The sequence below is a fragment of the Alosa alosa genome, chromosome 15 (genome assembly GCF_017589495.1).
Source record: "Alosa alosa isolate M-15738 ecotype Scorff River chromosome 15, AALO_Geno_1.1, whole genome shotgun sequence".
Lineage (NCBI taxonomy): Eukaryota > Metazoa > Chordata > Actinopteri > Clupeiformes > Clupeidae > Alosa > Alosa alosa.
In genome coordinates, this window is record NC_063203.1 from 5,452,342 (window position 1) to 5,480,031 (window position 27,690).

Sequence of the window (27,690 nt, forward strand, 5' to 3'; positions counted from 1 at the left end):
ATCGTGTCGAACGCTGCACTGAGTAGGACTAAAATAGCACAGAGCCGGAGTCAATACAGAGCAGAATGTCGTTTAGAACTTTCAGCAGGACTGATTCTGTGCTATGTAATGCTCTAAAACCAGACTGGTTCAGGTACAGTAGGAGGATAATTGTGAAGAGCCCATGTTTTCCAGGATTTTAGAGACAAAGGGTAGTTTAGAGATGGGCCTATACTTTTTATGATTATTTGGATCGAGGCTGGGCTTCTAAAGAAGGGGTTGTACAATGGCGTGTTTGACAGAGGAGGGGGACAGTCAGTGCCATTTGTCAAAGAGCCATTTATCATGGCCAAAATGAGGGGGCTGATTGCAGGAAAAACATCTTTAAAGATGTGTGATGAAATGACATCAGAGGGGACAGCATGTTGCTTTTATCTTTGCCACAACTTCAAACAGTTGGGAGAGAAGCCCAGAAGACCGGAGAGAAGTATTGGAGATATGAAAGAGTTTGCATCTCCGAGTGAACAGAAACTGGAGGAGAGATGTAGCTCTTATCAAATCAATCTTTTCAATGAAAAAATGTAAAAACTTCTCACACAGTTCCGTTGAGGGAGCAAAGGTTGCAGAAGTCGAAGGATTATTATAAAGTTGATTGTATCAAACAACACCTTCGGTCTGTGGGCATTTCTGTTGATGATATTTGAGTAGGCCTTATAATCAGTCTTTGCCAGCTTGACGGCTTGCTGGTAATGCTTTAGCTGGTCAAATAAAATGTCATGACTTATAGTTTTACTTTTTTCTACCTACTACTCCTACACTGGTGCCGGAGAGCAGCCTACCTGTCATTTATACTGATATGTATATGCAGAGCCGGACAGTAACTGAGTACATTTACTTGATTACAGTACTTGAGTACAATTTTGAGGGATCTGTACTTTACTCGAGTATAATTTTTGGGGAGTACTCATGACTTTACTTTTGAGAGGCAAATATTGTACTCTTTACTCCACTACATTTCTATCCATAACCGTGAGTACCCGTTACTTCTTCTAAAAAAAGGAAAAAAGAAAAATCTCGGAAACCCTCAATTTGTTGTTTCCCTCTCAAACGTGATTGGATTGTGCAGGCGCCACTGATTGGGACAGCCTATCAGCAATCACCTTCAGCTTTCCGCCAAAGTCAACTCCATGGTCAGATTTAGATAAGAGACGAAACCATGGACGAAACAATGGATGAAGACGCTGCAGGTCCATCCCGGGAATGTGCCAACCCGTGGCCCCACCTCGCCAGACTATTTCAATTTTCTGAACAAGTTATAATGATAGTTTTCGCTTCAAGTGTTTCAATTACAAAATAGTATTTTGTATATGAAATACGTATTTTAAATACATGTATTAGAAATACTGCCCATCCCTGGTAACATGGTAAAAAGATGAAAATAACTTGATTTTACTTTACTCAATTCCTTTTACATCCTCCAAGGTAATAACATTAACATTTTTCATAACTCCATGTAGGACGTTTCGGTACATAAATATGGCAGTAGTAATGAAATATTTAGAAAATGTAGGTTACTCTTGTACTCTTGATACTCAAGTACTTTTAAAAACAAGTACTTCAGTACTTTTACTTAAAGGAACCATATGTAAGATTGTGGCCAAAACTGGTACTGCAATCAGTTTCAAATTACTGTAGAGTGGTGTATCCCCTCCCCCTCCCCCCTGACTCGAGGTTGCCAACCCGGATGCCAAAACACTACTGACTTTGTGATTAGTAGATAGGTAGAGGGTGGCGCATCAGGCCAAAACACAACATGACATGACAAAACACAACATCAACATCAGTTGAGGGCTGCACTTTTTAAATGGCAATATCCTGGTCGGACTACTGTTGTCAGTGATATAAGTATTTGAAATGAACATTTCTTAATTTTTTTCTTGATTTCTTAATGTCTAGTGACATATCAGGGCCATATGATTAATTGAAATACATTTCTTACATATGGTTCCTTTAAGTAGTCATCTGACTGTTGTACTTTTACTTGAGTAAAATTTAGCAAGGGGTATCTGTACTTTTACTCAAGTAATGAAGCTGTGTACTCTGTCCGCCTCTGTGTAACGTTATAATATAAAGATGTCCCTTAGAAATGGGGTTCTGGTTGGGCTACACCTTCAAGGTTTGGTCCCCTACTGCGGTGTTTGCGAACGGAGCCCTCTTGTCAGGTGACATCCAGTGGGAGGGTTTAAAGACGAGGGGTAGCCATGTTTGCTGTTCGGCATAGTTCTGAAAAACACACTGCACGAACGCTGTGACGTTTCTAGGAAGATAGTTGCATAGACATAATTAAAAACAAAACAAAAAAAAACACTAAATCCTGGACATCTGTGGTAAGTAGTGCAACACCGAAGGTTCGATCAGCCAGTGCTTCACACACAACTCTAATTCGTTATATAATTTCAATTACATTCAAGCTAGCTAACAACTAGCCAACATTAGCTTTATATTTTCCGTATGACGTTGTTGCTGCCTCGATTTTGCTCTACGGCTAACGTGCTGCTAACTGGCGTGCAAGCAAGCTGGTCTCCAGTAAGTGATATTATGATGGATGCACCTACCAGCTGTCTTTCAAACTATTTCGTAGTAGACAATACTCCAGGCCGAGTAACTTGCTTACTTTATTTGATAATGTCATGCACTCGACTCGGTGTTCTGTAAACGTACACCACACTGGTGGGCTAGCTTGAAAGCTAACTTAAAACAACTACGGATAACGTTAGCTATTACGCAGGATAACGTTAACTACATGGCTAACGTTGACTTGGATTTCGTTTAATTGTAGGTTAAGGTCAATGTCCACACTGTTTACTAAATGCAATGCTCGTTTAGGTAATTAAGACAGCTAAAATAACATTACATTGCTGCGATTTAAAAACTGTATCGAAAGGGTAACGTTAACTTCACGTTAACTAACATTAACGTTAACGTTCATTATGTTAACGTTAGCATAGCTATCTAGGTAACGTCATATAGTGAACTTGGCTAACGTCACCCTGACGGGCATTGGAAAAAGTGGTTGGTTGTTAGTGACTGGATGTTTGTATTGATTCTCATTGTAGTATGAAATTAAGCTTTGCGCATGTGATATGCAACTTCAACCTTACCTTACTTGGTTATCTTGGACGGAGGCAAGGCCAGCAAGTTGCTAAGTTAGCTTCTAGTTCTAACGTTAACTGGTCACAGACCGTGTTGGTTGACTTAACGTTAGATTAAGCTGTAGCAGTCTCATTTGACAACTACCACTGGAGATAACGTTAATATGGCGTTGATAAAGTGTGAGTAATGTAACATTTCTAAGGTTATCTGGTAGAAAATATCGTCTAGCGTAAACACAACCTAGTTTTCAGTCTGTCATGTAAAGGACGGAACTTATAACGTGGCTAATGTTAACGCAATCAAAATTTGGTGTCATCCAGTCAGCTAACGTTAGATGACCATATAACATTAGTCGTCGCTAGAAGCAAATTTACTGTTGACTTAAAGTCTGAACTATAACATGGGCCACCTGATGGAAGTTTGCCTTTATGGTCGAGTAAAATCGGACAGATTGGACATCACATGAGGCCATTTTGATTAGAAGTAGCCCGCATGCTAGCTAACCTTACCCAGTGGACTGAAGACGTCAAATGTTAAACGTTAGCCTAGCTTCTACCAAATATGAAACCATAGACAGTAAATGAAACCTGCAGACTTCGCGGTCAAGCAGCATGCCAGTTTAAAGCAACAGTATGCGGATTTTCATGTGTGGTAGTAGTCTGAGCGAATTAGGTTTGAAGGTGGAAGTAAATACAGCAAAAGGATATTTGGTATCAATCGAACCATAATTTCATGTAGATTAAGAATTTCAGGTGCCTACAGCGCAGATTTGTACCAGAAAAAATATATACAGCTTTGAATGGACCATGGTATAATGATTATTAGGCCAAAATTGTATATTATCACATAGATATTAGCTCTCCCATACTGGTAAAAGATCTTTACCAAACCTGATGTACTTACTCACCATAAGTTCTTGATGAAATTAGTAGGTGTTTAATGTCTTGGGGTCAAAGGTCAAGGTCATGTGAGGTCATACTTGACATGCAATGTTTGTTTTATACCTCTCAAGCAGATTGAAGGATCCTCATTAAACCCAACACAGTTAAGTAAGCCTAAATGAACTGATAAGGCATTGAAGATCATGGGATCACAGGTAGAGGTTAAAGGTCATGAGGCTATAGGTGGCTGAGACATAGAATCAGCTATCTGAATTGACATTAAAAAAGATTAAGTCATTTATTAAAGCAAAACAAACTTTATTTTCTGTATAAAAACAGTTGTTTCAAAATCCACATCTTATTTTAGTATTGTAGTAGTAGCCTCTCTGAAATCAGGGGAAATCAAAATAATTTGCTGTTTTAAAAATGCAAACGTCTGTGTGAATACCTGTTTTAAAATAACTGTTTCGGTTCATAAATGATATTGGAGTAAAAAACAAAGTACTATGGCAGCAGCGGACTGATATTACCTAGGATTTTACTAGGTATTATGGTGGGTTTTCAGGATGTGAAGGGATGTAATCATGGGTTTCATAAAGGTTTATACTATTGCATGGGTTTTCATGTTTTAGAAGAATGTAGTCATGAGTGTCATAAGTCTTAATGCCACTGCATTTGCTGTGAGCAGTGTGAGGTCATTGTATCTTGTGTAGGCCAGACCAACTGTCAGAAGAGTGGGGTGAGTGGAAAAGTACTGGGGGTACCAGGATGAGAGGATCTCCTCCTTACATGGGGGATATTCCATCAACCTCGCTAATGAAGGCGGCGCTTAACAGAAATAGCCTGGCTTGAACTAGCGTAGACTTTCACTTGGGGCTGAAGCCGTTCCATTAACACAAGTTAGCGGCATCTTGGCCTCGTTTATTCAAGTTAGCGGCATCTTGGCCTCGTTTATTCAAGCGAGGTTTAGTTCAGCTTCATCTCTGCTCGTGCACGAGGTAGAAAAGTAGACCAAAACCGTAGATTGACGAAAAGACGATATATGTCGTAAAATTAAGACAATACTAGACGATTTCTGTTCGATAGGCAAGCGCCATCTACAGGATTTTCATCGAAAGTCATCAAATTTAACATCGAGAGAAAAAAAGATTGCCTACAGAAATTGGAGAATAATGAAAGCATAGGCCTACATTTAAAATAACAATGCTAATGGTTTGAAATCAATTGCGAGTTTGATTGGCTTCACTCTTGAACACATCTAGACTATACAGTCTATGCTTGAACAAAACGAGTGAATGAATAAATAGTATAAACTCAAAAACAACTTTGGCATATATTCAAAACTATCTATAGCCTAAGTTCTTATATTAAAAGAGTTCACTCCAAATTATTGTCTAGGTGTAGGTGGTCATAAAATAAATTAGTATCAACATAATAGCCTATTGTCTCCCAGAAGTCCCAAAGTGTTTGAAATAAAATTATCTGAAATGCAATGGCTTTCAATTCAATTTATGCCTAGTATTTAATCTGTGTAGCACACAGTTGATTTGACATTCATAGGCTACAGAATAATGATCGTTTGGCTTGCATCAGATAGCCTATAATATAGCCTGCAAAGCTGTCACTGAACAGCCTACCAAATGTGCATGACTGTTTATCAGCAGTAGACATATGTCTTTCATCAAAGATTATATCTAAAAATGCCATTATCAAGGTGATGAGCAATGTAGCCTTCATACTTCGTATGGGAAGCGAACCTGCGATCACGCAAGAAAGTAATTCCTTTCCTATGCCGTCTCGCTGCACATTACACCACCACCGAACGTAAATGACGCAGAGTAGCACGATTCCTAGAACCACACGCATGTGAAGTTAAAACATTTTTAATCGTATAATCTTCATATTCTTTGGAGTTAGTGAATGTGTAAATCCATGCTTGGTGCACTGTCGGGGGGAAAAAAAACATTTAGGCCTACTTCTATTTTTAAAGTTATAGGCTACAGGTGACGAGAGCGCAGGTTGACGGAACCATCTTTTTGGACTCGTTTTCCGACTGATTGTTTTTTTTGCAACACAGCTTAATTTCGCTTGAAAGTTAACCTGCTACGGAGCAGGTTAGTTCTGTGGCATAAATTCCCATGGTTACCAAACTGGGATTCACGTTAACCTCATTAATGGAACGGAATTCTCACTAAAATTAGCGAGATTTATCGAAATAAGCCAGGTTTGGCCTTTAGCGAGGTTGATGGAATACCCGTATGGTTAAGGGAGAGAGGGTGTTATCAAGCTGGTGAGGACAGGACAGGGATGAGGAGGCCGCTGTGCCTTATGAGTTAGGGCCTGTCCAGCTAGGAAGAGAATAAGATAAGAAGGCCTTATTTCACCAAACTGGAAGGAACCAGAAAAACTTAGGGTTGCACTATTTTACATATGTTACCTATGCATTACATAGGTTTGCATATAGTTTTATGCATGATGGGAAGATGGTTTCCACCAATGTAAGCGACATTGGTACTGATTGGTGAAGGGTGTTGATGGAGATAGCGTGAGAGGGTGGCACTTCTCAAGGGCTGAGGAGTATAAAATATAGGGTATAGTAGGGGAGATCTTGTCGGGGGCCCCAGCTGATGACATCTCCTCCTTATTGCTTTGATGGTTGGGCTGTACTATCATTGCAATACGGTGAATAAAGATCAACAGTCTTCGGAAAATCTTCTATCTACATTGTCTCCTTCGGATACCTTGTTCCAGAGTGCTAAATTACTAAATAGTCAAGTGGTAATTGTTAATTGGACATTTGGATTTGGAAGTGGACATTTTCTAGCCTGGAAAATCCAGACCCTGGCAATCTAGATAGATTAAGGGTCTAGCCACGAACAATGTAATGGCCCTCGAGAGGCGGCACCAAGCATGCATTTGAAAATATCACTGCATGCAATTGGATAACTAGACCAATGTTTACTCTGAATGATTCCGCACTTCGACACAATTGGATAACACTATGACCAATGTTTACTGACCTCCAACGTTGCAGCTCTGTCGTCATCAGTTTAGCTCGCCACTGGCCTGCATATATCAGATATGCCGATTTGATTGGTTCCCCGGGATGCAAGGGGTAAAAGTAACCTGCATCATTGCTCATTCCATTGTGCTCTCGTGAGAACTCTGGATTTCCAGGGTAGACATTTTCCACAACAGTATCCTGATTGGAATGCAGTACTACTAACCACTGCTAAGAAACTAGTCCCTCAAAATGTTATGCAATCATTGAAATGCAAGGATAGAATAATGTTAGAAATATAAAACTATCAACACAGACATTTACATCGACAGTCTGCCGTTATAATTTATTTGTCTGCCGTTATAATGTATTTGCCTGGGTGTACTGTGGAGTGGGTAAGACTGTTTTTAGTGGCAGGCTAACATACTGATTACTTGCGCTAGCTTAGCACCTGCAAACTCTGCAACTAGAAGGACTGGATGAAACGTGTTGAAAACGGTCTCCACTGTGTTGCAGCATGTAGGCTAATGTTAGCTGCATTATGTAATGACATACATTCTCGGAAATGCTAAAGGTTAGCCTGTCGGCTACCTGAAAAGTTTGAGTGTTTGAAACATTTACAGTGGTCTATTTGATAGTGTATTGGCCCTGACTAAGTTCGTGTGATGGATAAACCACAGTCCTTTACAAGTACCAATATTCGTCAAGAAAGTTTTTAATCATATTAAGACTTTCGCCATAGGCAGTAAAATACTCCGCCATCTTTGTCAATAATTTTCGCTGAGAGAGTTTCAAACTATGACCATAACGGCCTTTCCACCAATCAGAGGCATCACTGTGGGATTGTTCAGGATTGTGGGTAATGAAGTACTTATCCAAGAGATCTCGAATAAAAGGCATTTATCTCAAAACAAGGTTAGTGCCCCATGAACTCTTGGCGTCTATATGAGCATACAATCGCTTACTACAGCCGTAGCTGGTTTTGGAGAAATTGCATTGAATTTTTACTTCCGGCATCGGCTGTGGGCGGGACTGTGCAGCTCTATATGATTCACTGTGAACACTATATGGAAGAAAATTACATTCATTACAAGACATTTGTTGCAGTTTGACAGTGTCCTTTTGCAAGCACTTGAATTAGGCTAACTAGCATGCTAGCTGTCAAAGCCTGTAGGCATAATAACATAGCTAACCCACCGGCTAAAGTGCTGACAACTTGAATTACTTGCTTACGAACATAAACTGAAGAATCAGCAACGATCAGACATTGTTTGTAGGCTATGCATATCGCAAGAAAAAAAAAAAAGTTCAACCAATGATCAATCTTTATCCAACCCATTTGCTCTGGTGAGCGTCCCAGCACGTCTCCTGTGTACACATTATAGAATTCAGTCACCAGAGAGACTTACTTCCCACAACAAAGCTGCATGTTAGTGCTTTTCAGTTAGAATCTTACATTGAGTATAAGCCTATTTCACAGTGTCCAGGTGTCCGGCCTTGTTGATGTTAATGATTCCTTAATTGGCAGGGTAAAACGTCTTCCTGCTTTTGTCTTTCCTGTGGACTTTTCTTTTGCTGTCTATGGGTCTGTGCTGTTCCACAGGAAGTTGATTTACACAGCGGCCCCATCTTGTGAAATGGGCTAATTGGAAGCATTGGAGACAGATGAGCCGTGAACTTCCATTTGACAACAAAAATGAATCGTAGTTAGAATTAGACCTGCATGCTGTCAAGATCAGCATTCATTTTTGTGAATAATTGGAAAAACGCTTTAAAACCAGGGCTGTAATAATGCAGGAACTGAAATCGAAATATTTATTCAATAACATGTCTTACATTTAACAAACATTTTAAAGGTTGTATCCGCGATAGCGGGGATACGTCACTTCTGTTGATGTTCAAACAAAACAGAGAGCTAGCTCGCTACTCCCTCCCCCTCCCTCCTGTGCAATTAAAACTCTCCTAAACGCGCATCTCGTCAGTTATTGGTTGAAACACTTTATTTTGCTTTTGAGTGGGTCGCCAACCCTTGTTGGTAGCAATTGTTTTTGTGTACAGATCTCGGAGCCTAGGGTGCCTACAGAGACACGTTTTTTTGACGGCCTGCTTATGGGGCAGACAGCTAGCGGATCATTAGGAAAGATTAGCTGAATGTGATCATATGTTTGGGCCTTTTTTGGGCCTGAAATCGCTGATACAACCTTTAAACATTTGATTTTATGTTTGGCTTGCTTTTGTGAACTAATGAAGTCAGTGAGGTAAAAGAACATCAAAGTCACAGGGTTACAGTGAAAATGTATTAAACCTCAATTTTAGGAATTTCCTATTGAAACGCATGAGATGGGCTTAAATGGTTCTACAACGACTACCGGGGAAATACATGTGCACACCAAAATGAATAAAGCTATGCCTGGAGCCTAAAGATGCTGTGAACTTGCTATCATAGTTATCCCTCTTTTGCCAAACTTTCAGAATTATCAAGATAATCATTCATCAAGTTAGCTTGCGCTAGCTGCTTTTTGGGTCACTGTACCCACCTTGAAAAAGTGTTTTTTTATAAATATTTAGCCCACCCAAACCATTTACTGTGTCTTAATTTGTCGATTGATGTAAAATGAATTAGAAAACTTTTTGTGTATTAACATTTTTAATAATTCAGCAATGTATCCATCAGTATTGCCAGTGGTAGTTACAGTGGGCAGTGCTTTGACTTGGCCAGCTTCCATCGCGGTCTGCGTGCGGAATCACGCGACTTTAATTTGTATTTTTCCAGTGACGCTGCAACAACCCAAACAACCAGCAGATGTCTCAAGTGAGCAGGGTGTCTCGTAAAAAGAAATGGAGCCTGGAAAACCCTACACAGACTTCACTACAGACTTTAGCAGACTGGTTTAGAAATAATTTAATAGCCAGAAATATGCCTGCCCTGCCCTAATAAATAAATATTTGGTTAACTGCGAGTGAATCCCGTTTGCAGCCGTAGAAGAAACGCAGGACAAATTTTCTCAAAGTGCAACGATGATGGACAGACATCATTTTGACAAAATATAGAGCATATTAACCTCCGTTGCTCAGCCAAATGCCTTCCTGTTACGTCCTGTTATCACGGAGTTACAGGCGATAAACGTTTTTTGATGGTCACAAGTTTACTTCATTAGGGACTGTTCGTTATTTATTTAAGGGGCTACCGGAGGAGTTTTGGGAGCATTAGTCCAAAAAGACGTGACCCTCCCTCGCCAGCAAGACATTTTTCTATGACCCTCCAAAGTGATTATGAAAAAACGCATGACCCTCCCCTTCAATTTATTGATGCCTTCTGTAGGCTACTGGGTCAATTTGGGAGCTTGCATGCTACCACTTCTTCCTTAAAATGCCTTGAAAAGTATAAATAATCACCGGGACCGAAACATAGCCTACCTGTCAACTTTTTCTGGGTTTATCACGTACTGTATTTTAACTGAAATCATAGGCCAGCTTGCAGATAGCCTACGTCTTTTTCATTTCATAGAAGGGCGGATGGATGCAACCGCGAGGACGGCAATGAGTTGTTAACAGACATGAACCAAGACATACTGTATAGCCCAGCAGCAATCTATCTAAAATACAAAATATTAACTTTAAGTGTTTTACGATGTCTTTCTAAATTACGTTTAATTAAAAAGTGTTTCACTCGTCTCGGGTTTAAAGGGTAACCGTGTGACTGGTGGTCTATTTTAAGCAAAGGATGAAGCAGAGGTTGTTGTGAAAAGGAAGAGGACTTTTATTTAGTCCAGTAAACAATACACTTACAGCAGAAAAAGTCTTATACATATAAGAAAACTCCACTGTACACTAGAGACTACTTTCAAAGTATCTGCTGTGCCCCTGCATCTTGGTGATTGTTTACACCTGTATTTACAGTATTTAAAGCAAGTGTAAACAGGCTCATAAGCACCGCTCCGGAATGCAGGTGCTTATTTTATTATAAGTTTAGAGCATACCCGGTAATTGCTTGCCCATACAGACTCAGGGACAGGTGTCAATAGCCTTGCCATACAATGGACAGTCATACACAGGTGTTAATCACGTTAATTACACGTTATGCACGATGTAGCCTAATCAGTTCTGATAAAACAAAACAACAATTTGTGAACACTACTGAAAAATACACGAAATACCAAAAATATCTACTCAATAGCCTACATTCAAGAAATAATTCAATAACTTAGATTTAAATAATAATAATTCATTAATTGAGCTGCCTTGGCGGAGGTCTGTGCTCTCTGAGCGAGTGCATTTCTATTATGTGCATGGGGACATACGATTGAAAGCCCTTCTTAAATCGACCAGAAATATGCTTGTTCTTAATGTAGGCTAGCCCATCCTCAAAAAGCATTGACTGATGATAGTGGAGATAACGTGTTATCCTGAGGCCTTTGCAAGTCCGCATCTCCGACGGTAGTCTACCCTATTTAAAATATAAGTTTTCGATGTCCAAACGGAGAGCCATACTTTATTGTTTTTAACGATCTTTATGCTACTCACCAAAATGTATGCATGGGAACATAATGAAGTATCCAACTGTCATGTGTTTAATTATTGTGATTATGAGCCAGTGATTTTCAAACATTATGCGTGACTCGGACATCTAACGAAATGCAACAGGCTCATATCGTTTTCGCATTCGCAAAATGAGGATATACATGAGACTGCTCAGATGATAACCGATGTGCCTCAAGTTTTGCACGGTTTTAGTCAAGTTATAGGCCTGTTTACCTTTAAAGGTTCTGCATTTTGCAATGAGCAGTGCTTTCCCTTTTGAATTGGAAATGCTGTGTCATGGTGTGTGTGTGGGTGCCCTGCCCCCAACAACTCATCTTTCCACCTCTCCACCTCTGGCCTATTGTCCAGGAGGAGGAGGGGCCTGGTGGCCTGATAAAAAGGCCTGGTTAGACACCCCATGCATAGCCCATTTACACAGTTCAGAGATGGTTGTCGTCAATGCAGAAGTCAGTGAGTGCATCAGGACCCTGCGGAAAAAAGGCTGTCCGACTAGCTCTATCGCCAAACAACTAGCCATGATTGGAATAAGACCATCATTGCGGACTATACGGCGTCATTGCCGATATGCTCACTGAGGTTAGGTGGAAAGTGTTAATAGGCGATTGGCGTAGCCTACAGTGGACTAGGACTCAAAATTGCTCAAAAATGACGTTTGAATATCCCCTCTAAAATAAACACATGTATTCGAATATATTGGAATATCTAGGCTATATTATTTGCACATTATGCCATAAGGCTACTTTGAGAACATTTCCTAATTCACCCGACACTGATATTCAAAATGTTGAAACTATTTCGGCATAGCCTATAAGCAGTTTAATTAAATGTAATGTTAGTTGTAAACAAACGGGCTACTTGGTGAGGCTTGGCCTCACAGATGCGCTCGTGCCTTAAATGGCAATAAAAAATCTTCACGATATAGGCCTATTAACTGACCGCCCGATTCACGTTGGCTGGGGGGCAGGGGGGGCCATCAGACATTTAGTTCCCAAGGGTCTATGAATTGTTAATCTGGCCCTGCCCCCAACGAACGCAACTTTCCACCTCTGAGACTGCTTAAAATAAGTCGTGAGGACTCCTAACTCACCAAGACCTACTTACTGTAGGCTGCGCAAACCACAGGCTTTTTTTTTTGAGTAAGCCTGCAATCGAGGCAGGCCTTCTGTTGAAGAATTTTATATAAATCCTGCGCTAACAGTAATCATCCTACCCCCGCAACCACAGCTGTGGATAGTGTGGCATGCTCACGCGTTATGTCTCCTTCTTGCAAACTAGGCCTATAGCCCAACCATTTATGTCTTTAACTTTTATGTCTTTAACAACTTGCCAGATATGCCTTCATATCTTTGGGCTTCATTCAGCATTTTGTTCTTCCACTGGAAATTACTCTTCTACATTTGCTGCCTGCTGCATCCTTTCTGTTTGTATTGTTTAGAAAACGTTTGACGTCTTGAGTTAATGCATTAAACATTATTTGCTGGTAACCCGCCACAAATAGCCTACAGATTCTTATGTATGCATTCTCTATTCTCTCCAAAATGTGCCCGCTCTATAGGCTGGCCAAGTCATTAAATTCTGCGGCATAAAGCAGATGTATTTGTTTATTGTACAGAAAAATAAAAATAACCTGTCAAGCAGTCAATTGACTACATTGCAGTCAAGAAGTAGGGCAAATTAATTTACGAAACCAAAACGTGGGTCATAGTTGTCTAAGCCTCTATTGCGTAGCCTGTTAAATGGTATTAAATCGGCAACAACATTGTTCTCTGCAGAAGCCTACCCAAGGCTACAGATTAATTCTGAACAGTTATTTATTGATTATCATTGAGCCAGTAGATAATTTATTTTGTTATTGAATTCGTAGGCTGGGATTCCTCTCGGCAACAATAATGTTTAATGGTAGCCTCCTGCTTTTTCAGAAGGGGCGGCAGGCAGAGCGATGTACAGTGGCAGAGCGACGCACAGTGGCTGAAAGTGGTACTAAAGCTTCACACAATTTCACGCCTCGTAATGCGCGACTGAAGTGACTGAAGAGACTGAAAGCGACGCCCACTGTATATCCTGACTGCTGCGTTTGACTGGAAATTAAGTGATTCTCCAGGCCAATGTCTTAAGATTCCAAATAACCGCCCGATGTTGAGTTGAGACTAATCAAGTCTTGCATGCTTTCAAACAATCACAATTCAACAGCAAATTGCCGTCGGCTCATCGAGGTGTCTTGTTCTCGACCTGCTACGACCCCCTCACTAAAAACATAAACGGCTCCTGTTAGGAATGGGCATTGTTAAGAAATGATCGATATCGATATGCTATTGTCGAGTATGCTTATTGATGCGATTCCTTATCGATAGGGTTGGGTATCGTTTCAATTTGAACGATTTAAATTCCGATTTCTTATTTTGATTCCGGTTCCTAACGATTCTCGATTCCGATGTTTTTTAAAGGCAGGGTCAAAAAAAGTTTAGGATATTTTAAATGAGCTAGCTAACCAATGGTCTTTCTCAGGGTTCATTTTCCAAGTGCAAATTTAAAGACTTTAAGACCTTTCCAAGACATCTAAATGAAAATTAAGATTATACCACAACTATATATATATGTTTATGCAAGTTTTTTTTCCCTACTAATTTTAACCCCCACCCCATTTTGGATGTCTACAGAAGTTACCAAATATATTTTGGTGCAAAATAATTGTGTGTGTGAATTACCTTCACAGCTATAAATGCCCAATTTTAGGGTCTGGGCTGCTTGCTTTTGAAGCTGGCTGTATTTGGTTTTGCTTACTGCTGAGGCTGACTGTTCTTCACCTGTGTCTGTAGTAGCCTAGGGCTACTTGCCAAAGACATGTGCACTGGACTGGATTCCCTTCAATATTTTTTTCAAAGTTAGACTAAGCTAAGCTAGACTAAGCTAATATTTTAATAAGCCTACTTTATAATTTACTATGTGCATCTATTGTCCAATATGCAGCACAGCAAATGAAAGTTAATCCACTACTTTACATTTTGCATACCAGTTGTATCTAAACCAACCAAAGCTTGACTGAAACATTGTAAAACCATTGACTTGTTTTAAATTAAGAGACAGGTCCTCCTGGCATGATCCTGCTAAAAAAAACTGCTGGTTTCATCTCAAGCACGCATTATTATGTATTATTTTTTTTTTTTTTTTTTTTTTTTAAATGTAGCAGTCGCCGACATTCAAAAAATATGCGGTTATATTTCACAACTTTGGCGAAGTAGGCCTAGCCTACTGGGAAACGCTGGCAAGCAAGCTGCTGGCAGATATTACAGGTAGGCTATTATAAGACAGATATTTTCTTCCCTAGGCTAGGCCAGCAACACATGCTGGAAAGATGCAAACAGATCAACTTAACAGTATTTCCTCCTGATTGCGAAGCACTGCACATAATTTGACCAATAGTCTTCGTGTCCATAGTTTGTGAAACGATGCTGCGTCCGAGCAAAGACTTTAGATGCCAAGAGCAACTCCAAAAAGGAGAACAAATGAGCGTCTGGCTTGAGGCTGCGCCGGACGCCGGACAGGGCTTTTAAAATCCATGTGTCCGGCCTAAATTCGAACATATAGCTAACCTATCGCTAACTGGCTTACAAACTCTTTCTCCCGCTCATTCTACCATAGGCTTCCTCATTCCACGTAGGCTACCTGTCTATCTCAGGCCTCAGCTACACCACGAAAACGTCACGCATATTATTTTTATGCCTACTGTATTACCGTTTTCACACCTTTAACCAAACCCGTGAAAAACATTGACACTCTGCAACCACTACACTTCCTCCCGTAGCCTAATAGCCTAGTCACTTTTGCTCACAATTGCGTTTTAAATACAAGAAACTGGATGGAGACATCACTCGCTCTCTTGCACTCGCTGGCGGTCCCACACGCACATTTAATACCTCTTTCGAAAATTCAGTTGTATTTAAGACTTTTTAAGGATCCGCGGGAACCCTGCTTTCTGAATGAAATAGTCTGACATTCTCCATGAATTTTAATTCTATGAACTATGCGCTTCTTCGTTGGTGTTCAGCCGTTTCTTCTTCCGGTCGGCGAACTGGGAATCGAAACTAGGAATCGAAATTTAAACTTTTGAACAATTCCGGGAAAATCGCAAAGATAGTCCCGGTTCCAACCAATACTCGATATTCGATACCCAAGCCTACTTATCGATTCCCATATCGATTCCTGTGGAAAATTGCATTAGAACAGCTCTTACAGAAGGATGTGGCCATTTGCATACCAAAGTACATCAAATAGCAAGCCAGTAAACTCGGGGTCAGTTGCTTTGCTGTCTGTGCTCACAGAACAAATTTGTTGGCTTTTGGCTGATTAGCTTGCTAGTTGTAGACAAACGCCCTACAGTCGAACTCCTCTGTGCTGTACCTTTACAACCCTGGCTTTGTAAACTGGGCAATACAACTACAGTGATGAAGTTCCTTGATGGCAAGGAAATGTGAAAAGAGTTCTTGATAACTTTAGCATCCCGACCATGGTCACAGAACTGGCTCACCGCTCCCTGGCAAATCACTTGGTGCATGCCTGAACTCCTTTTATGACTATGTGATTCAAAATGCTTTTTCTTTCCTTTCTCTTAGGTTGATGTCTTTGGAAGCTGTTCAACTTCTAAACTTGGAATAGGAAGAGTTGATGTGGAAACACTAAAATGACTGACACTTTGGTGTCTTGGCCTCTTCTCATGGGTGTACACCTTTGAAAAAGTGGACTTGGGCGTTCTAGCCATTTTTTTTCTGCTTGCAACATCACTGACTCCTTAATTGAATGAATCTTATTTTGAATCTTCAAAGAAAACATTGATGGAAGAAGAACCTGAAGTTATCTGAAGGGATTTTTTTTTCTCTGTTGTGATTTTTCTTTTGGAGCTGCAAGGTGTAGGACGGCAAATTGCACATATCCTTGTGAACTCTTGTGAGCAAAAGCATATTCCTTTGTTACATCTGTCAGATTGAATTTGCTGTTTGAAGAGGAACTATGAGTACAGCAAGAACAGAGAGCCACGTGATTTTGGGCTTGTCTAATCAGAATGGCCAACTTCGGGCCTCAGGAAAGCCAGCAGGTGGCCCAGGTGGAGGGAGTCCTCAACAACCAGCAAGCCAAGTGAAAGCCTCCAGCACAATCAACAATGGCAGTTCCCAGCCAGCACCAACAAACACAGTCATCAAGTAAATGTTTATCTTGATCAAACTCCAAACTTTATTCCTCGTGAAATCATTTGGGTGGTTTTGTTTGTTGTGGGGAAAGAGGGGTTAATGAGGCTGAAAGTTTTGAGCCAAATATGTCGTCTTCTACCATAACATGTTTTAAATGTGCATTCATAATAATGCTTTTTAATGAATATTTCCCAATCAGACCTGGAGATGACTGGAAGAAAAACTTAAAGGTCCCTCCAAAGGACATGAGAATGAGAACTTCGGTGAGAACATGACTAATTTAAACAAAGAGAATTCTTGATTAGTTAAGTGGAGGACTTAATTGTATAGTGTTCTCTACAGGATGTGACCGCAACAAAGGGGAATGAATTTGAAGATTACTGCTTGAAGCGGGAACTGCTTATGGGGATCTTTGAGATGGGCTGGGAGAAACCTTCCCCTATTCAGGTAGGCACTTAACAAAAGTTCGGCACAGGATTAGGCCATCTTTAAAAATTGTTTATTTGCCATTACCTGAATGACAGTCAAATTGGGTCTGACCCCAAAAAATATTTTGTTTTCAGTCTTTTGTGCAGACTATAACTTTGTCTTGAGATTAAGTGAAACTTGTCATTATATTTAAAACCATCTTTGTTTGTTCTTGAACAAAGTTAATAAAATATGTTAAAGTTTGGGTACAGGGAAGTTACTTGGAACCACAATCAGAATTTTGGAGGATTACTGAACAGATATCGTGTCACATGTAGTGTCATACAAGTAGGGTCGAGTGTTAAATAGGTGTAACAGAGGTCGGTTCTCTGCCGCTCACGGGCCTCAACCTGCCACCTCAACACCCACCGAGTCGAACGCTCTAACCACTGAGCTAAAAGCCCAGGCTTCCAACTCAGCGATTAGAAGCGTTCTTAAGGTTAGGGGTGTTAGGATTTACACGCACAACTAGCATACTAGCTCAGTTCGCCTCGTTACACTCACCTCCCTAAAGCCTCACTCCCATGATCCGGGTCACGGCACCACTGTAACAGAGGTCGGTTCTCCGCCGCTCACGGGCCTCAACCTGCCACCTCTACACACACCGGCATGGGAGTCGAACGCTCTAACCACAGTACTAAAAGCCCAGGCTTCCAACTCAGCGGTTAGAAGCGTTCTTAAGGTTATCTGTGTGAGGATTTACATGCCCAACTAGCATGCTAGCTCAGTTCGCCTCCATTACATAGGGCTGCAGCTATCGATTCTTTTTGGAATTGAGGATTCTAGCGATTGTTTCATCAATTAATCGAGTAATCGAATTGCGCTATTAAGTGTAATTTATTTATATGCACAACAAATGTCATGCTGAAAACACTAGCCCTAGTCACTTTAAAGTAAATGAATATCTGTTTTATGTACCGTATTTTCCGGACTATAAGTCACACTTTTTTTCATAGTTTGGCTGGTCCTGCGACTTAGTCAGGTGCGACTTCTATATGAAAAAATATATAATTGAACATGTTTTAAGTGTTCATTTATATTAACTGACATGAACCCTACGTGAAACATTACAGCCGCGAGAGGGCGCTCTCAAATGCACAAGTCCTGTGCACTTTCAGTCAGAGATTAGTGCTTGCACTATGCCTGAAACGCATACCTAAATCGTCAAATTATGGCAGGGATTCTATTTATAGCCGGGCCTCAGATTTGGACAAATAAAAGCCAGTATAATTTTGTTTCAATTTAACTCATATAAGAGCTCCTCTTAATATTTTATATTGTTGGTTTGTATTGTTGCCAATGAAAAGTAATTTACACCATGAGTCTCCAACACGTTGCTCTCAAGCTAGTCGCATGCCGCACCCTTCTGAGCTAGAGGCTGAAGCCTACATTTAAACACAATTGTTGCTGCCAGGCATCAGCCTATGAATTTTATAAAAAAGTAAATCATGCATAATTTAAAAAATAACTACATTTAGGCTATCTTGGACATCTTTGGCTATACGGAATAAGGTTTCCCTTGCAGCAGCACATGAATGAATGAAAGCGCGGATACCTTATCTCGCAATAAGTGGATGGCAATTGAAATTCCTGACACTATGAAACTTAATAGTAAGCCATTAAATACCCCACAGATTTCAGTGGTCATCAGTCCCAATATTTAGCAATATAATCAACAGTCCAAACGTAAATTAAATATCAAATTAAACATCTGCTTTTGATAGCCTACCCATGCCGCTCTAAACGAAAAGTAGGCCTATGTCTCACAATAAAACGCAAGAAATAAAGGACTATATTATAGCTGACTCGAATACAAGCCATGGCCAAATAAAGGTGCTGTGCTTTGCGCAGCCTAAATTTGAGGATTTACGAGTCTCCTAAACATTCCTCACCTGTTATCTAGACATGCATGAAAACATTTGAAAACAAAACGCACTGCCATGTAATATTTGATCGCTGTTTTGCTACTAATTATTTTTCACGTAATGAATATGCACAGAAAGTGAAAGTAGGCCTAATGTGCGCTCCGTGTCTGTAGCTGTCTGTTCACATTCGCAATCAAACGTCAAATAGAGAAGTCATCCATGTTCTCTACGTTATAGCCTAGGCGGTCATGCTTCTGTATTTGCAAAATTCCTGACGGTTCCTGATCGCTAAATGTTTGTTTTCCTTTCCTGTCGATAGCGGTTGATGTTGAAGCACCTAGGCTATAATTTGAGTTCAGCGGTGACAAATCCTGTTGAAAGAGAGAGAGAGAGAGAGAGCAACGAAAGAGAGGCACCCCCAAAGTGGTCCTGCGCGCGCGCGCGTGCGTGTGTGTCTCTGCATGGGGTTCAATTGAAGTCATAGTTGGTCCGTCAATAGTCCCGCATTCAGGCCGCTCCATTATTATATTAATATCAGACAGGGTAGCACCTTTGCACATGTTTGCACATTTTGCACGCTTGTCTGAGGGGAAAAAAACAAAAAAAAAACAATATTGATCCAACTTTTTGGACCTATGTGCGAGTCCTTTGGTTGTTTTGAACTTTTACCTTGACTGTCGCACCAGAAAAATCTAAAGACTGAAAACAAGGTGTAGCTCAACTCTGTGCCTTTAAACCCAAAAATACAACTACAGACCTGGCCAGTGCCCAGTAAAAAGTTTGGGTAATGTTTGAGTCCATTTGAACAGAGCAGATAATTGTCTGGAGAATTCACATCAAGTGAGTGGTCATGTTGATGACTTCCCCTCAACACACATGGCTGAGACAAAATTGGACAGCAATGCTTTCTCACCTACACAAATGTAATTCAAACGTGTTATTAACATCAGTCCACTTCTCAGGCTTCAATGACTAGCATACCTGTGAATATTTAAAATGAATGAGCCCTTCTGATCAACTTTACATGTAACATTTTAATTATGTTAAAGCTCTCATCTCAAAATTTTAGCCAGTTTGAAGGTATTTATAGTATGTTGGAGTTTGAGACTGTTGTCATATGTCCTGTTAGGAGGAGAGCATTCCTATTGCTTTGTCAGGGAGGGACATTCTGGCCAGAGCAAAGAACGGCACTGGAAAGAGCGGCGCCTACCTCATCCCCTTACTTGAACGCATTGACCTAAAGAAGGACTGCATACAAGGTGAAATTTTGAACGTGTGATGAAATTATATTGATATTTTCATACTACGCCATGGATGATTTTGAATGGATAAATAATCATTTTCTTTTTTCAGCAATGGTCATCGTTCCTACTCGCGAGCTGGCACTGCAGGTGAGTCAAATCTGCATCCAGGTCAGCAAACACATGGGCGGAGTCAAGGTTATGGCGACTACTGGTGGCACCAACCTTCGTGATGACATCATGCGACTTGATGAGACTGGTACGGTGTGAAGTTACTTGCATTACATGAATCACAAATTTATATCACTCACCAACACATGTATTTTCACTCATGATCTTTTCCTTTTATAGTACATGTAGTCATTGCCACGCCAGGAAGGATCCTGGATCTCATCAAAAAGGGAGTGGCAAAAGTCAGCCAGGTGCAGATGATCGTTTTGGATGAGGCAAGTTGAATGAATGAAGGAATACACACACTGTTATGGAATGTGTTTTTGAAGAGTTGCACTCAACCTGTATTGCCTACTCATGTTTTGAACAGGCTGATAAGCTCCTGTCACAGGACTTTGTGCTGATGATGGAGGAGACTCTGAGCTTCCTATCCAAGCAAAGACAAATTCTGCTGTATTCCGCTACTTTTCCCATCAGTGTGCAGAAGTTTATGGTACGTTCTGCTAGGGGGAAAAAATGTCTCTCAGGTTTCTGAGTAGGGAGCCAAAATTAGTCCAGCATCTACAGCTTCTCGGGCAAAGTAAGGACTGGTTGTTTTGGGGACATGTAGAGAAAAAGAATTTTAAGTAATTTTTAACTCATTTACATATTTGAAGGGGAGATACAAGTCTCTGTTTCCAGCTGCTGTTTAATGCATGCTTTAATGGAAATGTACCGTAGGGTCATTCAATGAAACGGGTGCCTTTTCCACTGTAAAACTAAAAAAAATTGCATCAAAAGTAAGCTTCTTTTCAGTTTATCTACAGCATGAGCAAGACATGATCACCCTCCATTTCACATTGAAATAGAATGGATTGAAATATAATAAATGTGAAGAGGTGGTACATTTCATGATAAAACTACTCTAATTACCCAATAACTGTCAACTTGTTGACTTTACGGACATGCCTTCTATTTGAAATCACATTTGCTTAGCAATGATAGTGTTCAAACTTTAATAAAAAACAGTTATTCCTGTTCATTTGGGTGGTTGGATTAAGTTTCAATGGATTAAACCCCTCATAGTAATGAAAAACCAACAAATAAACAATGTAAAAGAATGTCAGAATTTGTGGCATGGATATGATCTGCGTCGTTCACACATTCTACTGTTAAACCAGATGTGTAACCGGTGATTGTGGTTGAGACCATCATGCAGTGAATTCTTTTAACAAAGTTTTTTTTTTTTTTTTTCCTTCTAGAATTCCCATCTGCAGAAGCCTTATGAGATTAACCTAATGGAGGAGCTGACTCTGAAGGGTGTGACTCAGTATTATGCCTATGTCACCGAAAGGCAGAAAGTACACTGTCTTAATACTTTGTTCTCTAGGGTGAGTTCCTATCATTTTGGTTCCTGACTTTTTTCTTTTGTGTTCAGTTGTAAGTGTGTGGAGTTTGTGAATTCAGAACTCTGTTTTTCACATCTAGTGTTTGAGACCAGTATTACTCATGCATCTTTCATCTCTCTCTCTCTCTCTCTCTCTCTCTCTTTCTTTCTTTCTTTCTTTCTTTCTTTCTTTCTTTCTTTCTTTCTTTCTTTCTTTCTTTCTTTCTTTCTTTCTTTCTTTCTCTCTCTTTTTCTTTCTTTCTTTCTTTCTTTCTTTCTTTCTCTCTCTCTCTCTTTTCTTTCTTTCTTTCTTTCTTTCTTTCTTTCTTTCTTTCTTTCTTTCTTTCTCTCTTTCTTTCTTTCTTTCTTTCTCTCTCTCTCTCTCTCTCTCTCTCTCTCTCTCTCTCTTTCTTTCTTTCTTTCTTTCTTTCTTTCTTTCTTTCTTTCTTTCTTTCTTTCTCTCTCTCTCTCTCTCTTTTCTCTTTCTCTCTCTTTCTCTTTCTCTCTCTCTTTCTCTCTCTCTCTCTCTCTCTCTCCTCATCCCCTTTAGCTCCAAATTAATCAATCAATAATCTTCTGCAACTCGTCTCAGAGAGTTGAGCTCCTGGCAAAGAAAATTTCTCAACTTGGCTACTCCTGTTTCTACATTCATGCAAAGATGAGACAGGTATGTGGTCGCTGTCTTATATTGTTCTACATCTGTTAAAGGATTTAAAAAAATGGCTACTGGTCAATATTTAGATATGTACTATCCACATCTGACATGTGGATTATGCCAAGCACTTATCCTGATCGTGAAACTACCCTTTTATGTCTTGCAGGAACACCGTAACCGTGTATTCCATGACTTCAGAAATGGTCTCTGCCGGAATCTTGTCTGCACTGGTAAGACCTGCCTCCCTGAAATAAGAATTTGTGCCCATCATCTGTCATTGCAGCAGACAAGACTTTCACCATTGTCACCCTCTGTGTGATGAACCTTTAGTGTCATTTAAGTATGTTTAGTCTTACTTTAGTTCTTGTTTTTAGATCTCTTCACCAGAGGAATTGACATTCAAGCTGTGAATGTGGTGATAAACTTTGACTTTCCCAAGCTTGGAGAGACATACCTTCACCGTATTGGCAGATCTGGTATGCAATCATATTCAAATGTGAACCAGTGAACACCAGTCCTCAATATGATATAAAATTCCTAATATTTATTTTTGTCTATGTATGTGACATCAGGACGCTTTGGACATTTGGGTCTAGCCATCAATCTGATAACCTATGACGATCGCTTCAACCTGAAGGGTATAGAGGAGCAGTTGGGAACTGAGATCAAACCTATCCCCAGCAGCATCGATAAGAGCCTCTATGTGGCTGAGTACCACAGTGAGAGTGGAGAGGCAGTGAAGCCGTAAGAAGAGGTAAAAGGCCCTACTCTTGCATTTTTACACTCCACCCACCTCCATGTCATTATACATTTTTGTATTTGTGATTTAAGCAATATGGCACAAGTCACAGTGGGGTTGGTAAGGATCATATACCAATGGCTGTGGTTCGGCCGTAGGAACACTGAGGACCAGGGTCACAGGCAACTTTACCGATCCCATGATCACGAGTGCCATGTTGCTTTTATACAACAGTTTTACTACCAACAAATTGAGCGTAAAGACCTCAAATGTGTTTTCCATTGTTTATTTTGTCGATTTTTGTTAGTTCATTCTCCGTCCCAAAAATAGTTCCAGTCTTGGCCTCTCCTGTTGCCAAGCAAGGCAGCATATCACTTGAGCAAAATCAGTGAGAGGCTACATGTGCTTATGCACACACTTTTTAATTTTTTATTAATAGCCTACTAGCTTGTCTATACGTCAGGCGCCAAATGGCACATTAACCCTATTCCATTTACGCCATTTTCTCACAAGTGTGACCTTAAGAAATCCTTCTTCTCTTGTTTTGAATTGATGGAATGTTCACGTTGGCGTGATTTAATGGCAGTGAACAGTCCGAGTGGGGTTATCTTGGGATATCCCCACTCTGGAATGCCTCTTATCCAATCAGATATTAATAAATAGGTCAACCAGACCTAACTGTTGTATAATTGAAATCGATGCTTACCACAGGTGTTTTCTAAACATACTTTCTCCCCTCTCCCTCTTGCCTCCAGATCATCTTTCCCATATGCTCCCTTTAATTACCCCCACCCCCACTTTGCTGTGGGGATTTTTGTTTGTTTGTTTTGTGGTCCGCATCATTGTTTTTGTTCTTCCCATGTCTGTTTATTTTATTTTATTTTATTTTATTTCAATTGCTCCATAAGAAATCTAAATGCCTGATGAATGCGGGGAAGGAAATCGCGGCTCTGAATAGGAGGCTGAGCTGGATATCCATTCAGAAGACTCGGACACTTTACTGAGGAGGGAAGTATGGGATAAAGGGACTCGAGCACCTCTTATGCGAAAAGAAATGACAACCAACAGCCCACACCTTATCAGTTATTACAAGCAGCAACTATTTTTCCGTTTCATTTTCTCCTTTTTTAACTAACTGTATCAAGTGCCTTAACAAGCAGCTTTTAAAAATAATCTCATAATGTCCACACCCCCTCATGTACATCGTCTTTTGGGCGTCTTCCAGTTCCCAACATCTACTGCGCCCACTTCTAACACCCCAAACACCCCTTGCCATTTTTCTTCATTTAGTTTTTGAATAGATTTAAGCTGAGACTTATTGCTCCATTACAGAGTGGGCACAAGAGAAAAGCCAGAGATAATTGAACACATTCATGCTGTCTTCACTGCATCGGATACAACACTGCAATGAGAGATATGGCTGTGTATTCTCCCCACTCCTGCTCAGCCATTGTGGGACTGATGTTGCACCCTGAGTTTCCTTAAAGGCTGGTGCTGGCTGTTGATCCATTTGGTGTCGTGGAACATGTACTTCTATAGACTCTACCTTTCCTCCTCGGTCTTCATTGTGCAGACTGAGAGACATGAGCAGATACTCTACAAACTGTCTCCTTTCAACCGTGATTCCTTCCTTATGGAATCTGGACAAATCTTTCTTCAGCCCAAGGAGTGACATTCGTAATGGGTGGCTAATCCCCTCACTTCAAGATGTGCCATCTTCACTGCTTATGTGGCACACTGTAAACTTGTAAATACTTTCATTTTTAAGGATTGTTTTAAAATGTGTTTAAAGGCTTGATGATGACTAGGGCATCTCTGAGATTTGGGGTTCTGTCAGCACTGTTTTTTTTTTTTTTTTATTTTTTTTTTTTTTTTTTTATTATATATATAGTTATACTGAAACCAAAGTGTTTTCCCAACCCCTCTCTCCTCTGCTAAAGAGCAGCAAATTTGACTAAATGTATTTATTGATTCAAGATTAATTTTGTGGTACAAGAAAGAATGTGGATGCAAGTGGAGGTTTCCTCCCAGATTTATAATTGGTTTACTTGTTGGCACTTTTTTAGTTAAATAGCTTCCCAAGCATCCTTAAAGCAGTGTTGACAGAAACTCTTGATCTTTAGGCTGCTACAAAAAAAAGTAATGCCTTGTACAAACACACTTGCCCGCTTGCCATCTGGTAATACAGATGTGCAAGGTAGGCACACCCTAGTCAAAGTGACTTCTAATCACAGCATAAATGGACTTTTGCATCATGTAGTGTAAGTCTTCTGCTGCAGTGCAGCTTAATTGGCAGATTGTAAATTGGTAAATATGATGATGCTGTTACATCGGTCTCCTCACTGCCATATGCACTAAAATGACTTCTGCAAGTGAGTACACACATGAGTACCCAGACTGTTGTGAACTCTCCGCTTAGGGAGGAGGTGGTAAAGGCGAAAAAAAAAAATCCGTCTGATATTTAACACTAAAATTGATTGGAGGTTACCGCATTGAGCTTTAAAAAAATGAAAGTGGCTCAAATGCAAGTAAAAGGCAATGTGGGCCTAATTTTTGACTGGACTTCAGGGTCCGACTGCACTGATAATTACACAGTGTCGGCTGTCGGCCTAAGCAACTGAGGTGTTGATGGGAAATTTTATTTGGGGTGGGATGTGGGTGGTATTGGCTCATGCAGAGGCCATGGGCAGTAATAACACACATTTGTGTGTCTACAGTTTTTTTTGTGCGTGGGTGTGTGCAGCAGAGCATCCCCTTTAACGCTAAGCCTGGGAGCTCAGAAAAAAACTGTGGTTGGGATGCAGAGTTAAGGGCAATTTTTTTTCTTTTTCTGTTGCATATTTACTTAAAGTAACATGCCAACATTTTGAGAAATTAACTTATTTACTATCTACCCAAGAGTCAAAGAAGAGGATGCGTACCCTTCTCTTCTCTGTGCAATAACCCAGTTTGACACTGTTAGCCAAGCTTAGCATAGTTCACTGGATGTGGGTTAGACCAATTAGTCTATAGCTAAAAGGGAGCTGTAGGCTAACTGGTCCCACTTCCAGTGAATTATGCTAGGCTAATGCTGTCAGACTGGGTTATTGCATGCACAGAGAAGAGAAGGGTACGTTTTCTCTTATCGAACTGGGATAGACTGAAAATAAGTTGACTTCCCAAAATGTTGCCGTGTTCTTTTAAGATAATATGGTTGGGGATGGGGAAAGCTTATTTGGGTAAATGGTTCTTGTTAAAATGATCCCTTGATATTCAGAGCTGCCAAACTTGATGCATGTGTGCAGACAAGCCCTCAGTGGCAATTTCCCAATAACTGTAAGATGCTCATTGTTCCACTGTTAATCATCAAGTGTCATAGATGCTGTTGGTTTCTAACAGGCCATTTTGTGCACACTTAAATATTGAGTAAAACAATTTAAATTAAAACTTTTTGAGAGGAAATTGGATACAATGAGGTCAACTTAATAGGAACTTCCTCCTAGAATTGGGCAATTTGTTATGTGCAGTGGAACTTCAGGCCCTTGTTCTCTCTGCTATAGTGCCCCCCTCAAAACACACAAATCTACCAGTCATGTAATTGACCTTTCGTGGGGTGGGGGGAAAAAATGGAGATTTGTGTGACTAGATGAGAGAACAAGGGCCAGATCACAGGATGTCTTGGCAGCTACCTGCATTTTTCTTGTCTTGCCTTGAAAGCTGCCAGTTAACACCAAAAAGCATGTAATGCATTTATGTTAGCTGGGAGTAGCTAGGCTGCAAGAGTTGAGAGGTAGCGGTGTGTATGTGTGAGTGTATGTGTGTGAGTGTATGTGTATGTGTGGAATTGCTTTGCAGAATGAGATAAAGGGCATCTTACCACGCAAGTGACTAAATTTATCTCATTCTTCAAAGGTTTTTGTTTGTTTTTTTTGTTTGTTTGTTGAGGGTTTTGGGGGTGGGAGATTGCTGCCCTTATGCATCCATTTCCTACCTCAACTGTGTTTAGGGTGGTGGTTATTCAACCACATAACCCTACTATTCACAGTGTAATTGAAGGATATGGGTGCATTAGCATGGGGAGGGAAGGAAAGTAGGAAAGACTACTTGGAAATATTTTGTTTTATGAAAGTGAAAAATTCTATGCCCTTTAAGCCAGATTTTGTTTCCCAAATTTCAGATTGATACAACTCCGCAGCATTTACACGGAAAAGCAAAATATTGGGTCATTTGACGTTCTTTTTTTCTGCCCTACCAAAACTCAATTGGCAATTTTACAGTGGGCTATTCATATATTTTATGAATCTGTGATAAGTTAAATGCTGTGGTACCATCTGACGTGGCTTCAAGTGACTTGAAAGTTTTTGTTCGGAAATAAAGCTCACTGTAATCCACTCTTGCTGTCTTGCTGTTGATTTGGAAGTGGCCAAACCCCACACCATCTCCAGAAGTTATATATTAACTTATGTA

General features: G+C 40.2%; 1 protein-coding gene across 4 annotated transcripts; it reads left to right on the forward strand.

Annotated features, from left to right (window-relative positions):
• The first annotated feature begins 2,222 nt into the window (after nucleotides 1-2,222).
• Nucleotides 2,223-27,614, forward strand: ddx6 (DEAD (Asp-Glu-Ala-Asp) box helicase 6). 4 transcript variants are annotated; one of them, XM_048264475.1, is made up of 14 exons: nucleotides 2,223-2,366; nucleotides 16,167-16,751; nucleotides 16,939-17,002; nucleotides 17,082-17,186; nucleotides 20,202-20,331; nucleotides 20,426-20,572; nucleotides 20,665-20,759; nucleotides 20,855-20,977; nucleotides 21,726-21,854; nucleotides 22,401-22,517; nucleotides 22,672-22,735; nucleotides 22,880-22,981; nucleotides 23,078-23,259; nucleotides 24,153-27,614. In XM_048264475.1, exons 2-13 carry the CDS (start codon nucleotides 16,561-16,563, stop codon nucleotides 23,251-23,253), a joined length of 1,443 nt encoding a protein of 480 aa, XP_048120432.1. In that variant the 5' UTR covers nucleotides 2,223-2,366; nucleotides 16,167-16,560; the 3' UTR covers nucleotides 23,254-23,259; nucleotides 24,153-27,614. The 4 variants fall into 4 exon arrangements, with proteins under 4 accessions (XP_048120432.1, XP_048120428.1, XP_048120431.1 ...); XM_048264471.1 differs by having other exon boundaries at nucleotides 2,224-2,366; nucleotides 24,000-27,614; XM_048264474.1 differs by lacking the exon at nucleotides 2,223-2,366 and adding an exon at nucleotides 2,543-2,565 and having other exon boundaries at nucleotides 24,000-27,614.
• Nucleotides 27,615-27,690: the final 76 nt, after the last annotated feature.

What these genes read in the sequence shown, in the direction of transcription:
- ddx6 (XM_048264475.1), top strand. Translation starts at nt 16,561, where the DNA reads ATGAGTACAGCAAGAACAGAGAGCCACGTGATTTTGGGCTTGTCTAAT. An exon ending in AAAGAAGGACTGCATACAAG is followed by an intron (nt 20,332 to 20,425) that starts GTGAAATTTTGA and finishes TTCTTTTTTCAG; the next exon opens with CAATGGTCATCGTTCCTACT. An exon ending in TTCATGCAAAGATGAGACAG is followed by an intron (nt 22,518 to 22,671) that starts GTATGTGGTCGC and finishes TATGTCTTGCAG; the next exon opens with GAACACCGTAACCGTGTATT.